The 21708-nt window shown below is 27.1% G+C and overlaps 1 protein-coding gene and 1 long non-coding RNA gene across 2 annotated transcripts; both read right to left on the bottom strand.

Annotated features, from left to right (window-relative positions):
- Positions 1-9156: 9156 nt before the first annotated feature.
- Positions 9157-21484, bottom strand: LOC109599150 (palmitoyl-protein thioesterase 1). The gene is made up of 5 exons (XM_020015099.2): positions 21328-21484; positions 10000-10231; positions 9785-9943; positions 9456-9732; positions 9157-9401 (listed from the first exon to the last, which is right to left on the bottom strand). Exons 1-5 carry the CDS (start codon positions 21416-21418, stop codon positions 9273-9275), a joined length of 888 nt encoding a protein of 295 aa, XP_019870658.1. The 5' UTR covers positions 21419-21484; the 3' UTR covers positions 9157-9272.
- LOC126264667 (uncharacterized) lies at positions 11614-12829 on the bottom strand. Its single transcript, XR_007547328.1, has 2 exons — positions 12748-12829; positions 11614-12689 (listed from the first exon to the last, which is right to left on the bottom strand). It is a non-coding gene; the product is annotated as an uncharacterized LOC126264667 (long non-coding RNA).
- Positions 21485-21708: the final 224 nt, after the last annotated feature.

The following is a 21708-nucleotide window of genomic DNA, read 5'->3' as shown; positions in this document are numbered from 1 at the left end:
TCAATTTTATACACCCTTAAAAAGTAGTACAGAATCTAATCTCAAGTATTATATGTTAATGCATTAACTAAAAAGTATTAAATATAAAAGTAAATAAAAAGTAAATAATAATGAATATTGAATAACAAAGTAAAAAAGTTCAACAAAAGGTTTTGAAAAATAATTGTCAGAGACTGACTACTCCTCGAGAAAATTGACATTTGGTTCAGTGCTCGCCAGTTAGGAAACCTTCATTTTATGGCTACATGGACACATTTATCTACTCAAACGATACGTAACAGACTTGATGAGGCCAATTTACATTCAAGACGTGCAGTTATTGTTCCTGAATTAACAAAAGCACACAGAAGAATGGGAAGAAACTTTGCTAATGAATACATTAACTAGAATATGAACCAACGGAGTCAGGTTCTGTTTACAGATGAATCCATTTACAGGTTTTGTTTGAGATAAAATGATTCCCGACAAAGAGTCTATAAACGCCCAAGAGAATACAACTGTGGCTGAGAGAAGAGCTTTTGGAGTGACCAGCGAAAAGTCCAGATATGAATCCGATAGAACATCTTTGGGACATTCTAGGGCGACGCATAAGAAATTTGGAACCCTCAAATAACTTTCAAGAATTAGCTCAACAACTTCTCTCTGAAGGAACAATGCCTCAACGTTGCGCCGAACTTCGAAGGGAAATATGTTTAATTTTTCGACATTAATTTGAATATTACCGCATATTTTCATGTTTGTTACGTCCTTGTCTATTGTGATTAAATTCTGTAAAATTTATTATTCAATTGTTTTTATACGGGTATTTGTTGTAAATGAACAAAATTTTATTTCGATATATAAGTGTTACCTATTTCATTGTGACTAGTTTATAAATTAATGCACTAAGAATGTTTATAATAATATATTATATATAAATAATGGATAAAAAATGTTTAAATAAATGATAAATTTAAGTTAATCTTAAAAGGCTCAATAAACTAATTTCATAAAATCGTGAATACAATTTCAAAGTATCGCACATACGCTGTTTCAAAGTTGAGTACCCACTCCGCACACGGAATGAAAGGAGCACCCGACACACAACTTTTATGTATTTTATAAAGGGACGTATTAGGATCATGTGTATAATGGGGTGAGTGAATGCACCCACTCAAAACGCTATTAACTAAACAGATTTATATTGACTTTACAAACTCCCCCTATGCGTCCTATTCATACGAAATACTGAGGCTTGTAATGATCACGTGATTATCCGAATTAGCACAGTTAAATAGTCCACTCCTCGTCACAGCCTGAACCTCAATCGCGTATCGAAATGATGCAAATGTTGAACAACATGCACGGAAATTATCGAGGTGGAACTAACGTCGGATTTTTCCCGACGCAGTAAAACCATTGGAATATTGGAAACTGCTTTAATAAATTTTTAATTTCGGTCGGTCTTTTTTTTTTCTTTTTTAATTTGTGCCGCGGACTTGCGGAATTGAATGCAGGGAATGAACGCAATGAATAAAATCATATACTCATCTGGTGCACGCCTTAAGCGAACAAAGAGTCCAGAATGGAGAATTAAAAATCATTCATTACGTTCCAAATCAATCATTACATCTACCCATTGTTGATTTTCCGTAATATTTTTTTCCGCCCCGTTTTAATCTGTGTGTTTTTAATGGTGCTCTCTGTTTGCGCCGTTCACGTTCGAAAGGGGGCGTTTTGTGCACATTGACTTAATGGAATGTATATTAGTCGAACTGATTACTTTGTTCCAGAAAAAATAAACTTTTCTAGATTTTTTTTATTTAAATAAAATTATATAGTTGTAAATTTAAAAAAAATATATAGTATTATGTTACATAAAAATAACTAATATATTTCTTAACTAACTAAAATTTATGATATTATTAAATGCTTGAAGTTTTTTAAAATTGATATTTAGTTTTCTTAAAATTTATCTTACTCTCATAGCTCTTAATCTTAAAATATTGTTCTTTTAATTGTTATAGTTTAGAATTGCTGACAATTAATTGTTTTTATCCTTAAATGATTTGAAGACAAGAAGGGATTGTTAAAATACTAAAAATAGAATAGGAATTTTGTAAATATGTATAAAACTGAATTTATAACAAGAAATTAATAAGAAATTTGCCCAAAAAATAGCAATCTAAAATTGTGCTTTTTAAGTTCTGATTATAACTGATTTATAATGATAAGAATAATTTTTATTTTCTGCAGAAAGTAACTCGCATTAAATTTTGTTTGTTTCTTAGTAAAATAAACTGAAATACCTGAATGAAATGGATGATGGACTAAATTTAATAAAAGAAATATTTCTTGATGCGCAAATTCACTCTGAGGATGTTTTTTTATTAAGCTTCTATATTAAAAAATTGTATTTGGTCTCATTAATATGTTTCCAATTTGGATTAATAATTGCAAAGGAATTATTCATAATTACAGGTGACAAAATCATAATTTATTTTTAAAAGACAATGAAGAATTTGTTAAGAAAGTAAAAAGTCAACTTCAATTTTAGAAAAAAAAAATTGACAAAGACTTAAAAATTATATAAACAAGTTGTAAATCATTTATATAAATTATAATTTTAATGCGTACAAAAGAAATTTGTCAATTAAAACAAAACAAAATCAATTAAAAAAATATCATAGTCTATTCTAAAATTTTTCAGTTGTAATTTTTTATGATTATTATTTATAATTGATTTATAATGATAAGGGCAATTTTTAATTTTTTTACAAAAATCTTCAATAAATTTTGTTACTTTGTAAAATAAACTGAGATACCTGAAGAAAATGAAGGATGGATTAGACTCAATAAAAAAAAAGACTTCTGTTTGTTTTTATTAAGCTTTTATATTAACAAATTGTATTTGTTCAATTTTAGAAAGAACAATTGACAAAGACTGAAAATTATATAAATAAGCTACAAATCATTTATATAAATTATAATTTTAACGCGGACAAAAGAAAATTGTAAATTAAAACAAAACAAAATTTACTAAAACAATATCATAGTCACTTCCAAAATTAGGTGTTTTTTTTCAGTTACAATATTTTTTATGATTATTATTTATAATTGATTTATAATGATATATGGCAACTTTTAATTTTTATAAAAAAATTTTCAATAAATTCTGTAAAATAAACCGGGAATGACTTCTGGGAATGTAAATTCATTCTGAGGATGTTTTTAATAAGCTTTTATAATAAAAAATAGCATTTGTTTGAATTATTATGTTTTCAATTTAGATTAATAATTGTCTAGGAATAATCATTCTTAGTTGCAAGTGACTAAATTATAATTTATTTTTGAAAGTTTTTAATAACTAATAACGAAGGATTTGTTAAGAAATTAAAATAAAATTGCAATTTTAACATTTAACGAAGTTTTAAAAATTATTTAAATATCTTGCAAATCATTTATGTAAATTATGACTTAAAAGAAAACAAAATTTACTAAAAAATATCAATAAAATTAGATGATTTTTCAATTGTAATATTTTTCATTTGATTATTATTTGTAATAATAAGGGTAACTTTTATTTTCTGTGTAAAATAATCTTCAATAAATTTTGATCCTTTGTGAAAGGAAATGAAATGGAAGACAGACAAAATTGACTAAAGGAATAATTTCTAATAATGTGAAAGATTCTTAGGGATGTTTCTTATTGAGTTTTTTTTTGTTAGAAAATTAGTACAATTTGTGGTAATAATTGTTCTTAGTCAGTTGCGATTTTACGTTGTTTTCAATTCTAATATATCTGACTATTATTTATAACTAATTTATAACAAAGGCAATTATTATTTTTTGTGTAAACTAAGCCGCAATTTCTTTGATAAATAAACTGAAATCTTGAATGGACTGAAGGATGGACAAGACTGAATAAAAGGACTTGTAAGTGTATGAATTCATTCTGAAGATGTTCTTTATTGAGCTTTTATAATATATTAGAAAATTAGTATTTGTTCCCCTTGTTCCCCAATTTGGGGATAATAATTGGGGAGGCATTTTCGTTAGTGACAAAAAATGGAAACAGTGCTTTTAAAGCGATGGTCTCATGAAAAACTAAAAACAACTGAAGACAGAGTTATAAAATTACATATTCAGAATTTCTGTATTATTTTAATGGTACACAAATACAAACATAAATACAGTCTGAGATTATTTCATCATATCGTACCTCCTTCATTTTGTATTATTTAAAAATCACTAACATTTTTCAAACTTTAAAACTGATATGTCTAAATCAGACTGTAATAATCAAAATTAACATGCAATGCTTAACAGTTTTAAAAAATATTCAGCGGCATAGAAAGTAGGATGAAAAAAGGGGAACTTTCCATAATCTAATAATAATACATAATAAATTTAAAATCGATTAGATCTAAGATTACCAAAATATGAAAAAGAAACATTTTTTAAAATTTAAATATAATAGGTTTAATTCACAAAGTTTTATCATTGGATATGTTCTACTTGGTTCCAAATTTTGACTACCTATTTTAAGAAACATATTGTATAAATGTGTTTCTTTATTTACATATTTTGTGGTATGGTATTTATACATATTTTGCATATCATTATAAAACTTTTTATCTTGAATAATCGGTTGAATTTAAAAGTTAAATAAAATGTAGATATAAACGTTCCGAATGGACGAATGATAAAATACGAATTACGAGTAAAAGTGTAGTAAACACATTAGGTTAAATTAATATGCATCGTGAAAAGGGTCGGGCATATAGAAACGAAAATTTAATGCGCGCAACGCCAAACGCAACGAGAGAAACGCGGATCCTCCTCATTCAATCATATCCTCTCTTTTGGAGTTGTTTTGTGTTTTGTGAAATTTTTCAATCAGTGTTGTCGTCCATTAGTTATATTATACACCGCCTGTTTGGCTAATGCATCCAGAGTGAATGAGAGAACAAGGAATTTTACATAACGCTATTTAGGCTACGCTCAAATAAGGGTGCATTTCGCTTGTCTTAATCAGACTAGTTTATAAAGCTCCATGAAAAAGCTTTTGTTGTGTTTTGACGACTCTAAACAATACCGAATATAGGGTAATTTGAAAATATGCTTTACTGTTTTGTTACCTACCCATATTCCTGCAGTATTTAATCTTCAATATTCACTCTAGAATGGATACACTTTTTTATACTGTTTAATTTGTTTTATCCGCTTCTGTTACTAATTTTACTGTGGGTGCATTGACTCAAATGATTTTATTTTTTTACAACATATTTCCTAAATATGTTTGTTGTATTCAAAAATCCCGTTAATAATAAAATACTACAATTTTGTTAAATGTTGTAAATACATTTTATTCAAGAAACTCTTTAGAGTTAATAATAAATTTACAATTTTATCCCAATACATGATCACTAAAAAAAAATAACTTATAACCATCGTATTGACATCGTATTTAGTTATTGAATTCTTTAATGCATACACTTCTTTACTGCTGCATAAATTTATTTAGTTTCTTCCATTACTAATTTTAGTGATTCCTAAATTCTTAAATGTATTATATTATAATTAATTAAATTATTCTTTACATTATTTGTATGTTCAATTTGGTTTTGTACTAATGGTATTAATTACCATTAATTGATAAAAGCCATTATTATGTTTATAACAATTTATTGAAGCATACTATTGATAAAAAGTCAATACTTTTAAATCAATATTTTCAAAAAAACTTTGAATACGTGGTAATCAATGTTTAATTAATAAACACAATATTGAGTCTTGTTCTTTTTTTAATTAGTTTTAAAATCTCCGATAAGGTTTCGTGAAAAACCGTCAAACAAAATTTATTTTTACCTCATTTTACCTTCCCTACCGCAAAAACATCGACTAAAAGGATATCTTGATGAATTGCTTAAGAAAAGCTGTTCCTTATGATTGAGCTTTTAAAGTAATTTTTAAAGGCTGGCGCTTCGAAAATGCTTTAATTACTCCCGGATTAGTACGGAGTAAAGCTTGTATAGCGGTTTATCAGGAACAGTGCAACATTTAATGAAAATTCAGTTTACATTCCCTATCCAAATATTGCGTTCCAGTAAAATTGTCCGTTATAAAATTAGTTATCTATCTTTTAATCATTTTCAGAAGAAAAAGTCATTGAAAAAAATTTGTTAACGGTATTTCCGAATGAGCAATTATCTGCTTATTTTACTAGGTTTTAGTTTCTCAAATTTTAACCAGTTGATATCTAAAACATGTTAGTGTAGTTAGTTAATGTAAAAAAGCTGTCAAAAATTTTCATATGATATAATAGCTACCCTTATAGCAGTAAGAAATTTGCCTCGTTACATATAAAATTATAGATTGCAATAATTTGACAATGGGCAAGTTAAAATGGAACAAATATTGGAGTCTATAGGAGAAAGCACGCCACATACCGATGTTTAATTAATCAACTCGAAGCTTGCTTGGTTTATTAACAGCATTGATCATTGGCGTATTCATACGGCCAACCACAGACAAGATCAAAACCTGCATCCTTTTCTCCCTTTAATTGCAAATCCTTTATAATTAAATTTAGCAACGGTGCCACTGGATAGTAATATCGATAAAGTCGGTGTCAAAAATTTTACCTCGATTCAGAAATTATTCATAAATTTGTCCGCTATCATTGTATTGTTTGATAAGTAAAATTCAATTTCATCGAATTATGGTCTTCAATTCCATCTGAATTTCCAATACATCCGATTTAAACAAATCTTTTTGCAATTGTAAAGATGTAAGAATTTATATTCCCCTGAATTAAAAATCACATCCTTTTTATGAATTTATTTTTTTATTCAAGTAGCCTACAGAATTAACTATCAAAAATGGAACAAATTATTTTATTTTTTGACAATATTTTATAATAATAATACTATACTTAACATATATTAATACTCTTATTACCTAAATTTTATTTAATTCCTCCAAACAAATTTCCAAACGCTATTCATTAATTTTACGAAAATTTGAGTATAAAATAATTAGAATAGTATTAATAGTATCAACAATATTCCAATATTGTTGAAAGATAATTTGTGCTATTTTATATCGTTTATTCTTTATATTACTTAATTAAGAATATTTGTTTTTTAATTTTCCTACAAAGTTATGAATATACATAATTTTTTCAATTTTAATATTAATTAAAAACTGAATTAAATTAAAAATTGTTTTATTTAATTTAAAATTAAAAAACAATTAAATATTATATATATATATATATATATATATATATATATATATATATATATATATATATATATATATATATATATTGATTTAATTAAAAAATAATTATTTTGAAATTGATTTAAATTAAAATTATTTTTTATTTAATATGAAATTTAAAAAAGCAATTAAATATTAAATATAAATTGATTTAAATTAAAAATATTTTTTTATTTAATTTAAAAAAAGACAATTAAATATTAAATATAAATTGATAAATTTTAAAAAATTATTGTTTTATTTAATTTAAAAATAATTATTTTATTTGATTTTATTTATAAATTGATTTAAAATAAAAATAAATGTTTTACTTAATTTAAAATTAAATAAACAATAAAATATTAAATGATTTAATTTAAAAATAATTGTTTTATTTAATTAAAAATTGAAAAAAAAACAGTAAAATATTAAACATAAATTGGTTTAATTTAAAAATACTTGTTTGGGGACAAACAAAATGTGACAACTCCTCAGTCCGTATTTTCATGCTTTACAATTGAAAAAAAAGTTTGTTAACATGGTTAATGGGTCACACTGAATAACTAATATCACCATATTGTTTTAATATATTTGAAAGAGATCAAAACTGGTTACAAAAAGTACTAATTTTAAATATACAAGATTTTTTCGTTTTACTAATTTTTGATGTCACAACTGGAAAGAAAAGATTTCCTAATTAATATCTATATTTGTTCGGGTTTATAGAACTACGTTTGTTGGAATTATTTCCTGACCTATAAACGCGAACAAATATAGCTATGGAAACAATGGTCTCGAAGGCCTTAACCCTTTATATTTCTAATTAATATTAGTCATATTATTTATACACTATTTTTTATTATTTTTACTTTTTTCAGTTTTTAAAAGTCCAGCTAATTTTACTTATACTAAATAACTATTTTTTCGTATGATATCCAAGTGCTTTTAGTAAAAAATACAATTACTTTAATTTTCCTCGATTTCAATAACGTTATTGGTAACAGAATGGGATTTGTGAAACAGCATTTAGAAGATTTAATAAAAAAAATTCTAGGATCTGGATACTAAAAAAAATAATTTTAGTTTTGACCACTTCTTCAGAGTTAATTCATTACATAAACAATGCGCAATCATAAAAATAAATGTCACTCTCCCTGTATAAATCATTGTCTAGACTGACGAGAATTGTCCTAATCAATGTATTTTTTGTCACATGTAACAATATGATTAAGTAGACAATTGACAATTGTCAAACATAAATTTGTTATCTTCACTTATGTTGCTTCATCGCAATTTAGTGTCTGACCTATTTTTAAATGTGTTGTACGAGATATTGTTTAATTTCTTCTTTGGTGCAAATTTCACGAAAGATCTTCAATACTCTTGTTTTGACCTAATCACTTACTTCTATTGCTTTTAGCGGATTTTTGAACTCATAAAGTAATTTACACGAATTAGTATTTAAACCCAAAATAATCATATAAATAAAATACAGGAAAAAATAATAAATAAAGATTACATTAAAACAAAATAACTAAACTAATTTAGTAGTTATAATTGAATTGTAAAATACAAATGTAAATTACATTTTTCGGATAATGATAATTATACTAATTAATAATAATAATAATAATAATAATAATAAAACTGAGAAACAGAGAACAGTAGTTGTAGCATTCCCGTCGGAATACGGGAAACCTAGACACAATATCAATCCAGTAATTCATATTACGCGATGAAAAAAAATTCAATACTCTTTTCATTTAATAAAAAAAACTTAATCTAGAAATGAATTTTCTTAGACGGCTAAAAGAGAACAAAAGTTTACGAATATTCGTTTCACGAAATCAAAAGGGACGAATAAAAAGCACTGCAATACAGAAAGAATGTGGATGAATAAGAAAACTTCAATTATAAAATCATCTCTTTTAATCTAAGCTTTTTATAAAACGACAATGGTTTGTTGCAAACACTCTTTTATGTACAAGAAACAATACAACAGTCTTATTCGAGGAAAATATACATTTTCAGTTCTTCAGGAACGGCTCGACAATATTCTCAACGAACCACGGCCACTCGAACTGCAGATGATTACCAGGTAGTGACAAGAACTTCAATCGATTTTCTTCCTTCAATTTCTGCAAGCCCAATCGATCCTAAAATTAAAATTTGATTATTAACAATGTTAAACTAAACGTGGTATGACTGACGTCAATGTACAAAGAAGTTTGTTCCAAACTCTCAATTTCTTTGGATTGTCCCGGTTTGTAGAATCCAAACCACTCGCTTTCTATGGGTTGTACCATGGTGTCATTCTCAAATTTGACCATAACGAAGTTGTCCAGACTCTGAATCCTCTTGATGTAGTCCAAATTCAGTTGTTGTTCGTTGTTGATGTCCGAAAGGAACGTACTGGACTTTTTGTATAGTTCTTCGTTCAACGGATCGTGCCAGTAGGTTGCTTGTACCAGCCTCTTTTGCACCCAGCTACGCAATTAATCGACTTGATTATTTTAACCGCAGCATTGTTTCAATTTACCTAAAGTAAGCGGCGTAATTCAACAACTGCCGGACATAGTCGCAAGCCGGATGAGAAAGCGATCCACAATTAGGCAACCCATATACCCCTTGGTGCTGTCCGCCCAACGTGATTAAATTCTTCACCTTCAAGTCGCCGCATCTCTGCACCAAACCACGTCTAAAATGCAATGATGCTAAACATCTTTTGTTAAACTACGCTTTCTCTAGTCTTACATGAATTGGCTTCCTTGCGAGAAACCGATGGCGTTGAAGCCGTCACGGAGTTTCGGATCGGCTTTCAGTAGCTTGCAGACCTGGTTGATCTGTTTGTCGGGGTGCAGGAAGTAGCTGTTTTCCACATCGACGATAACCGACGAGCCGATTTTGAGGGAGACCACGTAAATACCCGGCAGCGTCTCGTTCAGCTTGTGTTTTATGGAGGACAGGCCAAAGCAACAACTGTCACCTGATTAACATGTTTTATAAATTTTATTATGATTTATTTAATATGAATATAATAAAAAATGAAACTTTACGAGTGTCAACTAAAGGTTAATGCTTTCTTTTTGTTTGCAGTAAGAAGGGATATAGCACACATTACTATTTAATGTTAATTAGGAAATTCACACCTAATTCATTCTAAGTAAATGCGATTAAAATATTTATTTATTTAAAATATTTTCACTAAATTCTTCCTACAATTATGAATGTCGAACTTAAATCAAAATAATAATTTTTACTTAAATGAAATTTTAAATAAAATAAATGCTTATTGTGGATGGTTACTGAAATAGCACACATTTAAAAAAAATTATATTTATTACTGGTAAATTATCGTTGGCATCATTACATGTTTCATGACATTTCTATATATGAAACGGTCCATGTTACCAATAATTTTCTGTAATGGTACTGCACGATGCTAAGAAAAAGAATCCCAGAACATAAAGTTCCTTCCATCGTGTTTCAAAGTTTTTGTAGTGTATCTAGAGTTCAAACAGTATTGAGAGAACGACGAAAGTTTTGTTTATCATCTGATCCTATTCTGTTGCACTTTGATTCGTCAGTCCAAAGAACTTGGGGTCTACCACGAACCCGAGTGAGATATCTCACCCGGTGAGTTAACTCACTTATGACATCAATGTGGCAACAGCGCATTTCGTCTTTGTTTACAATATTTTCTCCACTATAAAGTCCAAAATAATAAAAATAATTGAAGCATTGTATTAATAAGTTATTACTTGGTAATAAAAAAAGTCCAGGAGAACTTCTACGAAAATCTATGAGATATTTTATTCGGTTCGAATGACGTTATTCTTGTAAGGGTGTCCAAACTCCTTTTACAATGCCGGTGACTTGTATTATAGGTGAGATATGTCACCCAAACCCGGTGACTTTACACGGTTGGTGTTTAGTGAGTGAGATTTGTCACACATATTGATACCTTGAGTGTTTTAAAGACATTATCATATTTATTTACATCAATTAGGAATATATCATATAATTAAGTGAGGTAGAGTTTATTAAGTTGTGTGGGGTACTAATAGATATCTTTCATATATTGTTGAAATATTCCACCTATTTATAAATCTTTAGCTCAACACCAAAGGTTTGTTAATATATAATTTGAAAATTGTAGCTCCTTGCAGCTTTGTGTTTTTATACCTCAGTTAGTTTTCAAGCAGATATCATATGTAACTAGCTTATAAGTCTCCCACTACTAATTGCTTCAAAAAATAAAAAATACATTGAATCAACTTAAGTTATTAACACTCAAGATAAGAAGGATATCTTCAAAATGTTGTAGGGTTAAATATTTATAGAAAAAAGATAAATAGTAAAACTTAATTGTAAGTACAACATTATAATGTATATATTCTTGTTTTTCTAAAAAATATAATTTCCCAGAAATCACAAAACGTATTGTTTGCACACATGTAGCCATTATTCCTCCAAAAACTGATGTACATATTTGTAAGAATTGGACACATCCTGGAAAATTAAATTGCAACATTGACAATGTATTTGGGCACATACGTTGGATTGGAATGAGAGAACAATGACAAGATTGGATTTTAATCAAAGTATCAGTATCGCTCTCTTTCTATATATTTGGCTCATCTCTCAAGAAATTTATGGGTACCATTCCAAACAAGAACTTCATCTTCCATTGAACTCCATTGATCATTTGTTGTCGGGAACGGACGTAGTTCACTAGTACTTTCGGATCCCACCGCACACATTACATCTTCATCTACCCAAATCTATCCGATCTCGCACTCGATGTTGTTAGCGTTACCCATTACCCATTATTTTTTGTCTTTGATGTCAAAATATATTAATTTTTGAATGTGATACCCTTTCGTTATGGCGTAAAAGTATCATGTCACGTAGTTTTTCGTTTTTCCGTCTGTTATTCCTTCAGTTTGTGTGAAATCTATTTTTCAACCTTTTGAATCTTTCCTATGGCTTTCAGGCGATCGGAAATGGTTTACCGAGTAACATTCAACTCCTCCACCATCATTTGTTGTGTTTATATATCATGTTTGTCCAATAATACTTGTAATTCATCTTCAAACTTCTTTGGTCGATTTTCGTATTCTTTGACAATAACATTGAAATCGCCACTTGATGGTTACAGCACGATTGCCGTAAGTCTCGATAAGAATTTAGTCACTTTCCTATGCCTTTCTCTTTGATTAAACAAAAAAAATATCACAGACCACAAATGCTATTTATTTGGCTCAACATTCGTCATGTTGACCACGAAAAAAAATATCTTATTAATTCATAAACAACTAAGTGAATATGTTGTATTGTAGCGGGGAGTCCTACCAACAAAGCAGTTGTTTGCGATTATCTTTTGATTCAATATGTTTTTTATGTACGGACTCTTGATAGAAAAACATTTCAAATTTGCACACCTAATAAATAAATTGATAGTTCACAAAATGTATTTTAATGATTAAAATATACACAAACCTTTCTTTAACCATTTCAAGTTAATTAAACATTATTTTTTGCACTTGTATGAATTTTGTTTGGATGTCAAATTTTAAATTTGTAAATATAAATTAACCTAAAATTTGATTTTCCCCTAAAATTTACCAAATATAAACACGAAATGCGCTGTTGCCACGTTGATTTCAGAAGTGAGTTAACTCACCGGGTGAGATATCTCACTCGGGTTCGTGGTAGACCCCCTTGTCGCCAAAATTCTGGAGGTTAATTAATATATTTTTGTGCCAACTGTCTTTTTGCACTTTTCTTTTTTTATATCAATGGTTTCTTTAATGAAATACATCCTTGCAAGTTATGTTCATTCAGTCGACGTCTGATTGCTCTACATTATATATTATGTGACTCAACTAATTCATTTTTTATTTGATTAGTAGACAAGAAAAAATTTCGTTTATTAATTCTTCCTCTTTGTTTATCTATAAAAAGAGTCGGTGCTTTATTCAAATACAATTTAACCTGTGACTTAATTATTAGTCAAACTTTATTACCTATAGATTATCAATATTTCTATATGTATAAACTATTTATTTAATTTACTATACGTATTGTAAAACAGTGAACCAATATTTAAATTAAATTAATTTTTATACAACTTACTTGTTCGTGATACTTCTACTCTAACGACTGAACTGAACCTAAAATGTACTAAATTTTGTTTATCGGAATCAAAATTCGAGTTTCGCATTTGTCTCCACAAGAGTAAAAGAGAAGAAAATACGTGTGGTTAACAGTTCGAAAAGGACGAAAATCTTGTGCCATCTGCTCGTCAACACAATCATTCTAAGAAAAACAATTAAATGCGCCGAGTGTAAAAAATGCACAGCTTACTTAGACGGCACAAGATTTTCGTCCTTTTAGAACTCTCATCCACATATATTTCCTTCTCTTTTGCTCTTGTGGGACAAATGCGAAACTCGAATTTTGATTCCGATAAACAAAATTTAGTACATTTTAAGTTCAGTTGCAAAATTGTCGTTAGAGCAGAAGTATCATGAACAAGAAAGTTGTATAAAAATTAATTTAATTTAAATATTTTTGGTTCACTGTTTTATAATACATATAATAAAAGTTCTCTTACTTTTTTTTAGAATAATTCGTTTCAAGTTATTTAATTAACAAAAAATATTCTATTTCTACTCTATACACATTTAAAATAATAATTATTTCACCAAATTATTAGATTAATCCACAAGTATGAAAAAAGTTCAAATTAACATACACAAATATACGAAATATGTAAAATAAGTTAAAAATGAAAAATAATAATTGTAACTGTTAGCCGTATTGAATTTATTTCGAAACATCAAAAATCTTCTCGTCAACACAACAATTCTAAGAAAAGCAATTAAATGCGCCGACCGTAAAAAATGCACAGCTTACTTAGATGGCACAAAATTTTCGTTCTTTTCCAACTCTCATGGACATGTATTTCCTTCTCGTTTACTCTTTTGGAGACAAATGCAAAACTCGAATTTTGATTCCAATAAACAAAATTCAGTACATTTTAGGTTCAGTTGCAAAATAGTCGTTAGAGCAGAAGCATCGAGGGCAAGTAAGTTGGATAAAAATTAATTTTATTTAAATATTGGTTCACTGTTTTACAAAACGTATAGTAAATTAAATAAATAGTTTATACATATTGAAATATTGATAATCTGTAGGTAATAATTTGAGTACTAATTAAACCACAGGTTAATTTGAATTCGGACTCTGTTTAGTTTAATTTTTGATATTTGTATATCAATATGTAATATTGAGAGCAATCCATTATTGTATGTTATATGTTATAACTTTTGAAACACAGAAAAGTTCTTTTACGTAAAGTAATTCGTGTGCACTGAACTCGTAATAATTTTATTTTTCATTTGACGATTTACATAAATAAAGGCAAATTTGTGTTTTTTGTTTTATCGTTTTACTTAAATTAAATTTGTTATATTTTTTAAGATACATGTAGACGAAAACATTAATAAATTGTTTCAATTTATTTAATTAACAAAAATTATTCTATTTCGACTATATACACATTTCAAATAATAATTATTTCACCAAATTATTAGATTAATCCACAAGAATGAAAAAAGTTCAAATTAACATACACAAATATGCGAAATATGTAAAATAAGTTAAAACTGAAAAATATCAAAAATCTAATATTTACCACTTCTGGTCAACACAATTCTAAGAAAAACAATTAAATGCTCCGAGCGTAAAATATGCACAGCTTACTTAGATTGCACAAGATTTTCGTCCTTTTCCAACTCTCAACCACATAGATTTCCTTCTCTTTTACGCTTGCGGAGACAAATGCGAAACTCGAATTTTGATTCCGATAAACAAAAATTAGTAGATTTTAGGTTCAGTTGCAAAATAGTCGTTAGAGTAAAAGTATCGCGAACAAGTAAGTTGTATAAAAATTAATTTAATTTAAATATTTTTGGTTCACTGTTTTATAATACATATAATAAAAGTTCTCTTACATTTTTTTAGAGTAATTCGTGTGCACTGAACTTGAAACTCATATTAATTTTATTTTTCATTTGGTGATTTACATAAATAAAGGCAAATATGTGTTTTTTGGTTCATCATTTTACTTAAATTAAATTTGTTATATTTTTTAAGATATATGTAGACGAAAAGATAAATAAATCATTTCAATTTATTTAATTGACAAAAATTATTCTATTTCGACTCTATACACATTTCAAATAATAATTATTTCACCAAATTATTAGTTTAATCCACAACAATGAAACAATTCAAAGTAACATACACAAATATGCGAAATATGTAAAGTAAGTTAAAACAGAAAAATGTCAAAAATCTAATATTTACCACTTCTTCTCGTCAACACAACAATTCTAAGAAAAACAATTAAATGCGTCGACCGTAAAAAATGCACAGCTTACTTAGATGGCACAAAATTTTATTTCTTTTCCAACTCTCATGGACATGTATTTCCTTCTCTTTTACTCTTTTGGAGACAAATGCAAAACTCGAATTTTGATTCCAATAAACAAAATTCAGTACATTTTAGGTTCAGTTGCAAAATAGTCGTTAGAGCAGAAGCATCGGGGACAAGTAAGTTGGATAAAAATTAATTTTATTTAAATATTGGTTCACTGTTTTACAAAACGTATAGTAAATTAAATAAATAGTTTATACATATTGAAATATTGATAATCTGTAGGTAATAATTTGAGTACTAATTAAACCACAGGTTAATTTGAATTCGGACTCTGTTTAGTTTAATTTTTGATATTTGAATATCAATATGTAATATTGAGAGCAATCCATTATTGTATGTTATATGTTATAACTTTTGAAACACAGAAAAGTTCTTTTACGTAAAGTAATTCGTGTGCACTGAACTCGTAATAATTTTATTTTTCATTTGACGATTTACATAAATAAAGGCAAATTTGTGTTTTTTGTTTTATCGTTTTACTTAAATTAAATTTGTTATATTTTTTAAGATACATGTAGACGAAAACATTAATAAATTGTTTCAATTTATTTAATTAACAAAAATTATTCTATTTCGACTATATACACATTTCAAATAATAATTATTTCACCAAATTATTAGATTAATCCACAAGAATGAAAAAAGTTCAAATTAACATACACAAATATGCGAAATATGTAAAGTAAGTTAAAACTGAAAAATATCAAAAATCTAATATTTACCACTTCTGGTCAACACAATTCTAAGAAAAACAATTAAATGCTCCGAGCGTAAAATATGCACAGCTTACTTAGATTGCACAAGATTTTCGTCCTTTTCCAACTCTCAACCACATAGATTTCCTTCTCTTTTACGCTTGCGGAGACAAATGCGAAACTCGAATTTTGATTCCGATAAACAAAAATTAGTAGATTTTAGGTTCAGTTGCAAAATAGTCGTTAGAGTAAAAGTATCGCGAACAAGTAAGTTGTATAAAAATTAATTTAATTTAAATATTTTTGGTTCACTGTTTTATAATACATATAATAAAAGTTCTCTTACATTTTTTTAGAGTAATTCGTGTGCACTGTACTTGAAACTCATATTAATTTTATTTTTCATTTGGTGATTTACATAAATAAAGGCAAATATGTGTTTTTTGGTTCATCATTTTACTTAAATTAAATTTGTTATATTTTTTAAGATATATGTAGACGAAAAGATAAATAAATCATTTCAATTTATTTAATTAACAAAAATGATTCTATTTCGACTCTATACACATTTCAAATAATAATTATTTCACCAAATTATTAGATTAATCCACAACAATGAAACAATTCAAAGTAACATACACAAATATGCGAAATATGTAAAATAAGTTAAAACAGAAAAATGTCAAAAATCTAATATTTACCACTTCTTCTCGTCAACACAACAATTCTAAGAAAAACAATTAAATGCGTCGACCGTAAAAAATGCACAGCTTACTTAGATGGCACAAAATTTTCGTTCTTTTCCAACTCTCATGGACATGTATTTCCTTCTCTTTTACTCTTTTGGAGACAAATGCAAAACTCGAATTTTGATTCCAATAAACAAAATTCAGTACATTTTAGGTTCAGTTGCAAAATAGTCGTTAGAGCAGAAGCATCGGGGACAAGTAAGTTGGATAAAAATTAATTTTATTTAAATATTGGTTCACTGTTTTACAAAACGTATAGTAAATTAAATAAATAGTTTATACATATTTAAATATTGATAATCTGTAGGTAATAATTTGAGTACTAATTAAACCACAGGTTAATTTGAATTCGGACTCTGTTTAGTTTAATTTTTGATATTTGAATATCAATATGTAATATTGAGAGCAATTGATTATTGTATGTTATATGTTATAACTTTTGAAACACAGAAAACTTCTCTTACGTTTTTTTAAAGAAATTCGTGTGCACTGAACTCGTATTAATTTTATTTTTCATTTGACGATTTACATAAATAAATACAAATTTGTGTTTTTTGTTGTATCGTTTTACTTAAATTAAATTTGTCATATTTTTTAAGATATATGTAGACAGAAACATTAATAAATTGTTTTAATTTATTTAATTAACAAAAAATATTCTACTTCGACTCTATACACATCTCAAATAATAATTATTTTACCAAATTATTAGATTAATCCACAAGTATGAAAAAAGTTCTAATTAACATACACAAATATGCGAAATATGTAAAATAAGTTAAAACTGAAAAATATCAAAAATCTAATATTTACCACTTCTTCTCGTCAACACAACAATTCTAAGAAAAACAATTAAATGCGCCGACCGTAAAAAATGCACAGCTTACTTAGATGGCACAAAATTTTCGTTCTTTTCCAACTCTCATGGACATGTATTTCCTTCTCTTTTACTCTTGTGGAGACAAATGCAAAACTCGAATTTTGATTCCAATAAACAAAATTCAGTACATTTTAGGTTCAGTTGCAAAATAGTCGATAGAGTAGAAGCATCACGAACAAGTAAGTTGTATAAAAATTAATTTAATTTAAATATTGGTTCACTGTTCTACAATACATATAATAAATTAAATAAATAGTTTATACTTTTTGAAATGTTGATAATTTATTGGTAATAATGTTTGAGTATTAATTAAATCACAGATTAATTTGAATTCGGACTTCGGAGGACCCACTCTCTTTTTTATTTTTTTCTTATTTGAATATTCTATTTCGACTCTACACACATTTCAAATAATAATTACTTTACCAAATTATTAGTTTAATCCGCAACTATGAAAAAAGTTCAAATTAACATACACAAATATGCGAAATATGTTAAATAAGATAAAACTAAGAAATGAAAAATAATAATTGTAACTGTTAGCCGTATGGAATTCATTTGGACACATCAAAAATCCAATATTTACTATTTCTGTTCGTCAACACCATAATTCTAAGAAAAACAATTAAATGCGCCGAGCGTAAAAAATGCACAGCTTACTTCGATGGCATAATATTTTCGTCCTTTTCCAACTCTTATAAACTTGTATTTCTTTCTCTTTTACTCTGATGAAGACAAATGCAAAACTCGAATTTTGATTCCAATAAAGAAAATTTAGTACATTTTAGGTTCAGTTGCAAAATAGTCGATAGAGTAAAAGCATCACGAACAAGTAAGATAAATTAATTTAATTTAATTAATAAATATTTTTGGTCCACTGTTTTACAATACGTATAGTAAATTAAATAAATAGTTTATACATAATGAAATATTAATAATCTATAAAAAATAAATGCAAAATGTACTAACACATTTGAAAAATATGTTTTTAAAATAATTTATACATAATTTAAACAAAATTATTTTGTTGGGTACTCTTTGTTATAATCTCCAGTACACGGACAGGCAAAGATTCACCTAAAAATCACCATTTCTATAAATTTCATGCCTTTTGGTGTTTTATTCAAGATTCTACAAGTTTTCAATTGTATTTATATCCGTAACATACTAGTAACTACTAACGCTAGCCATTCGAGAATCTTAACATTTTTATCTTTTAATCAACTTTAAACAATTTTTGATTCATGTTTTGTATCATTATCATGCTTAAAAAGCTATATAATTGGCAAATGGTTTCTTTACGTCTCTCATTGTGTCTCTATATAAGATACAGTCCATTTTACTAATAATCACTTCAAAGTATTATTAGAATAATCTTTTTTGATACCAATGGTTTATATATATATATATATATATATATATATATATATATATATATATATATATATATATATATCCATGCAAGACTTGTTAATTCAGTCAGATATTTCCAATTGGTCCGTCAATAAAAGGAGTTGCTTTTTGGTAGGACATTTTCTTATTGTATTTTCAATTGAATTTCATATATATTAACAAACATTGAAAACAAATATAAGTTTTTAGGGATAACAGTAATGTTTCATGCTAATTATTACATTCCTCTTCTTTTCAATAAATAAAAATATAAATCCTACTAAGAATAATTCTTTTGATTAGAGTTTTGTGAAAAGGTACCACAAAATATAAACATATTTGAATGTGCCTTTGACCAACCAAATCAGACTAACGTGTGCATTGAAAATAATATTTTTGCCATTTTTAATATGTGTGAAAAAAAATTAAAAAAAAAAAGTATATTTCACATATTTACTGCACAAGTTTAAGTTAAATCAATCAAGAAATACCTGAGAAAATGTATAATTTTAAATTTGGTGTTATTTATCAGGCCACTACTGTAAATTAAAATATAACACGTATAAGCAGTTAATACATGTAGTCTAATTATAAAATATTTATGTGGCACATAATTTCATAATTTTTGGGGAACCCATTTAAGTTAATTAGGATAATTTTTCGAAATACTAATTATTCTTATTAAACGCACAAATTGGATCACAGAGTTTCTCTCTTATGGAATTAATTAAAATTAATCAATATATTCATTAGCTAATTAAATCATTTGGTTAAAGCTGAACTTTAACAAATATAACTTTATTAATTAGTATTTTATAATAATTGTATAAAATGTTGAAACTGATAAAAATTCAACAATGTGCAGTGATAATGAAGATATGTCAAATATTATATATAAATTTTTAGACGTTATACGTATATTCAACAAATATTATTTGCATATATTATGCAATACATTATCTATATTAATAACCTTTGAGCTGTGCAAATAATTTAGTGTCATAAAAGATTTTTCATAGTTTTATACGATTTTAATATACTTATACTCTTATATTACCAACATACAAATGACTGATGAACGGAAATTAAAAAAATAAAAGAGTGATTAAAAAATATAAATTACTTGTAAAATATTAATTAATTTCGTAATAAGTAATTAATGTACAGTTTCAAAAGATGTAAAATAAGATATTTTACCCAATACCACTTTTGCAAGATTTATTGCTATTATGTAATTTATGACCGTTGTTGTTTCTAGTTATTTGTAATATTTATTATTATTTTTCATTCTTATGTTGACATACCTAAATTGTATTAAAGTATATAAGAAAATTAATATGTAAATTCAAAACAGGTACATAAAATTACCACTGCAATTGTATTCCCGTCAGTAATTTATTTGATTAATTACATTTTACATTTTCTTAGCAAATATAAATTGGTACAAAAGGCTTTCCACGTGTCAAATTAGTCCTTAATTGGTTTTTATTGTATAGTGTTCATATAATAAAACAACAATTTGCGACACATGTTCTTACAATTTTCAAATATACATAATAATAAAACAATGATCATTAAACAAAAAGTCATTAATAAAACACCGACAATAATCTATTTCAGTTTAGGTTGTGTGCAAAGTTTAATGGGATAATTTTGACCAATCTTCCAGACGAAAACAATTAACCGACACCGCTGACTAGAATACACAGTTCAATTTTAGGGAGTAGAAAACACGTCGACATCATTAACTTTAATCAGTCGTTTCATTAACAAATCGTGCAAATAAACAGACACAAGTTGAGATGTAAACAATGGGGTGTCATAACCTATAAACATACATAAACAAAAACAACTCACCCATTCCGTGCCACATGACAACAGGTAAGTAGCCATGACAGAAACAAACAAGGCTCAAAACGAGGATTGTTGTAAAAGCCGGCGCACTCATGTCGAACGATTTATAAATTAAATAATATTATTGATACTGGACAAATCTTCGTGTGGCGGTGCTGCGCAGGCTCCGCGAACGCCGATTTAGATTAAGCTCGCTGTGGGTCACTGATACGGGGCGACACAAGCGATTTTCTCTAAGCTCTTACTAATATTTATGTTGACTGGCTATGTCGGGCTTAACTTTAAGCAATTTCTGTTTTTAATTATAGTAAATTTACAATACACCCTCAACTGGTTGAATTGAAATGTTACTACTTTACTGAATTATTTAAAATTTTAAGTTTA

The sequence above is a fragment of the Aethina tumida genome, chromosome 2 (assembly GCF_024364675.1).
Source record: "Aethina tumida isolate Nest 87 chromosome 2, icAetTumi1.1, whole genome shotgun sequence".
Taxonomy (NCBI): Eukaryota; Metazoa; Arthropoda; class Insecta; order Coleoptera; family Nitidulidae; genus Aethina; species Aethina tumida.
The sequence above is the reverse complement of the archived record's forward strand: the minus strand, read 5'-3'. Positions and strand labels throughout refer to the sequence as shown.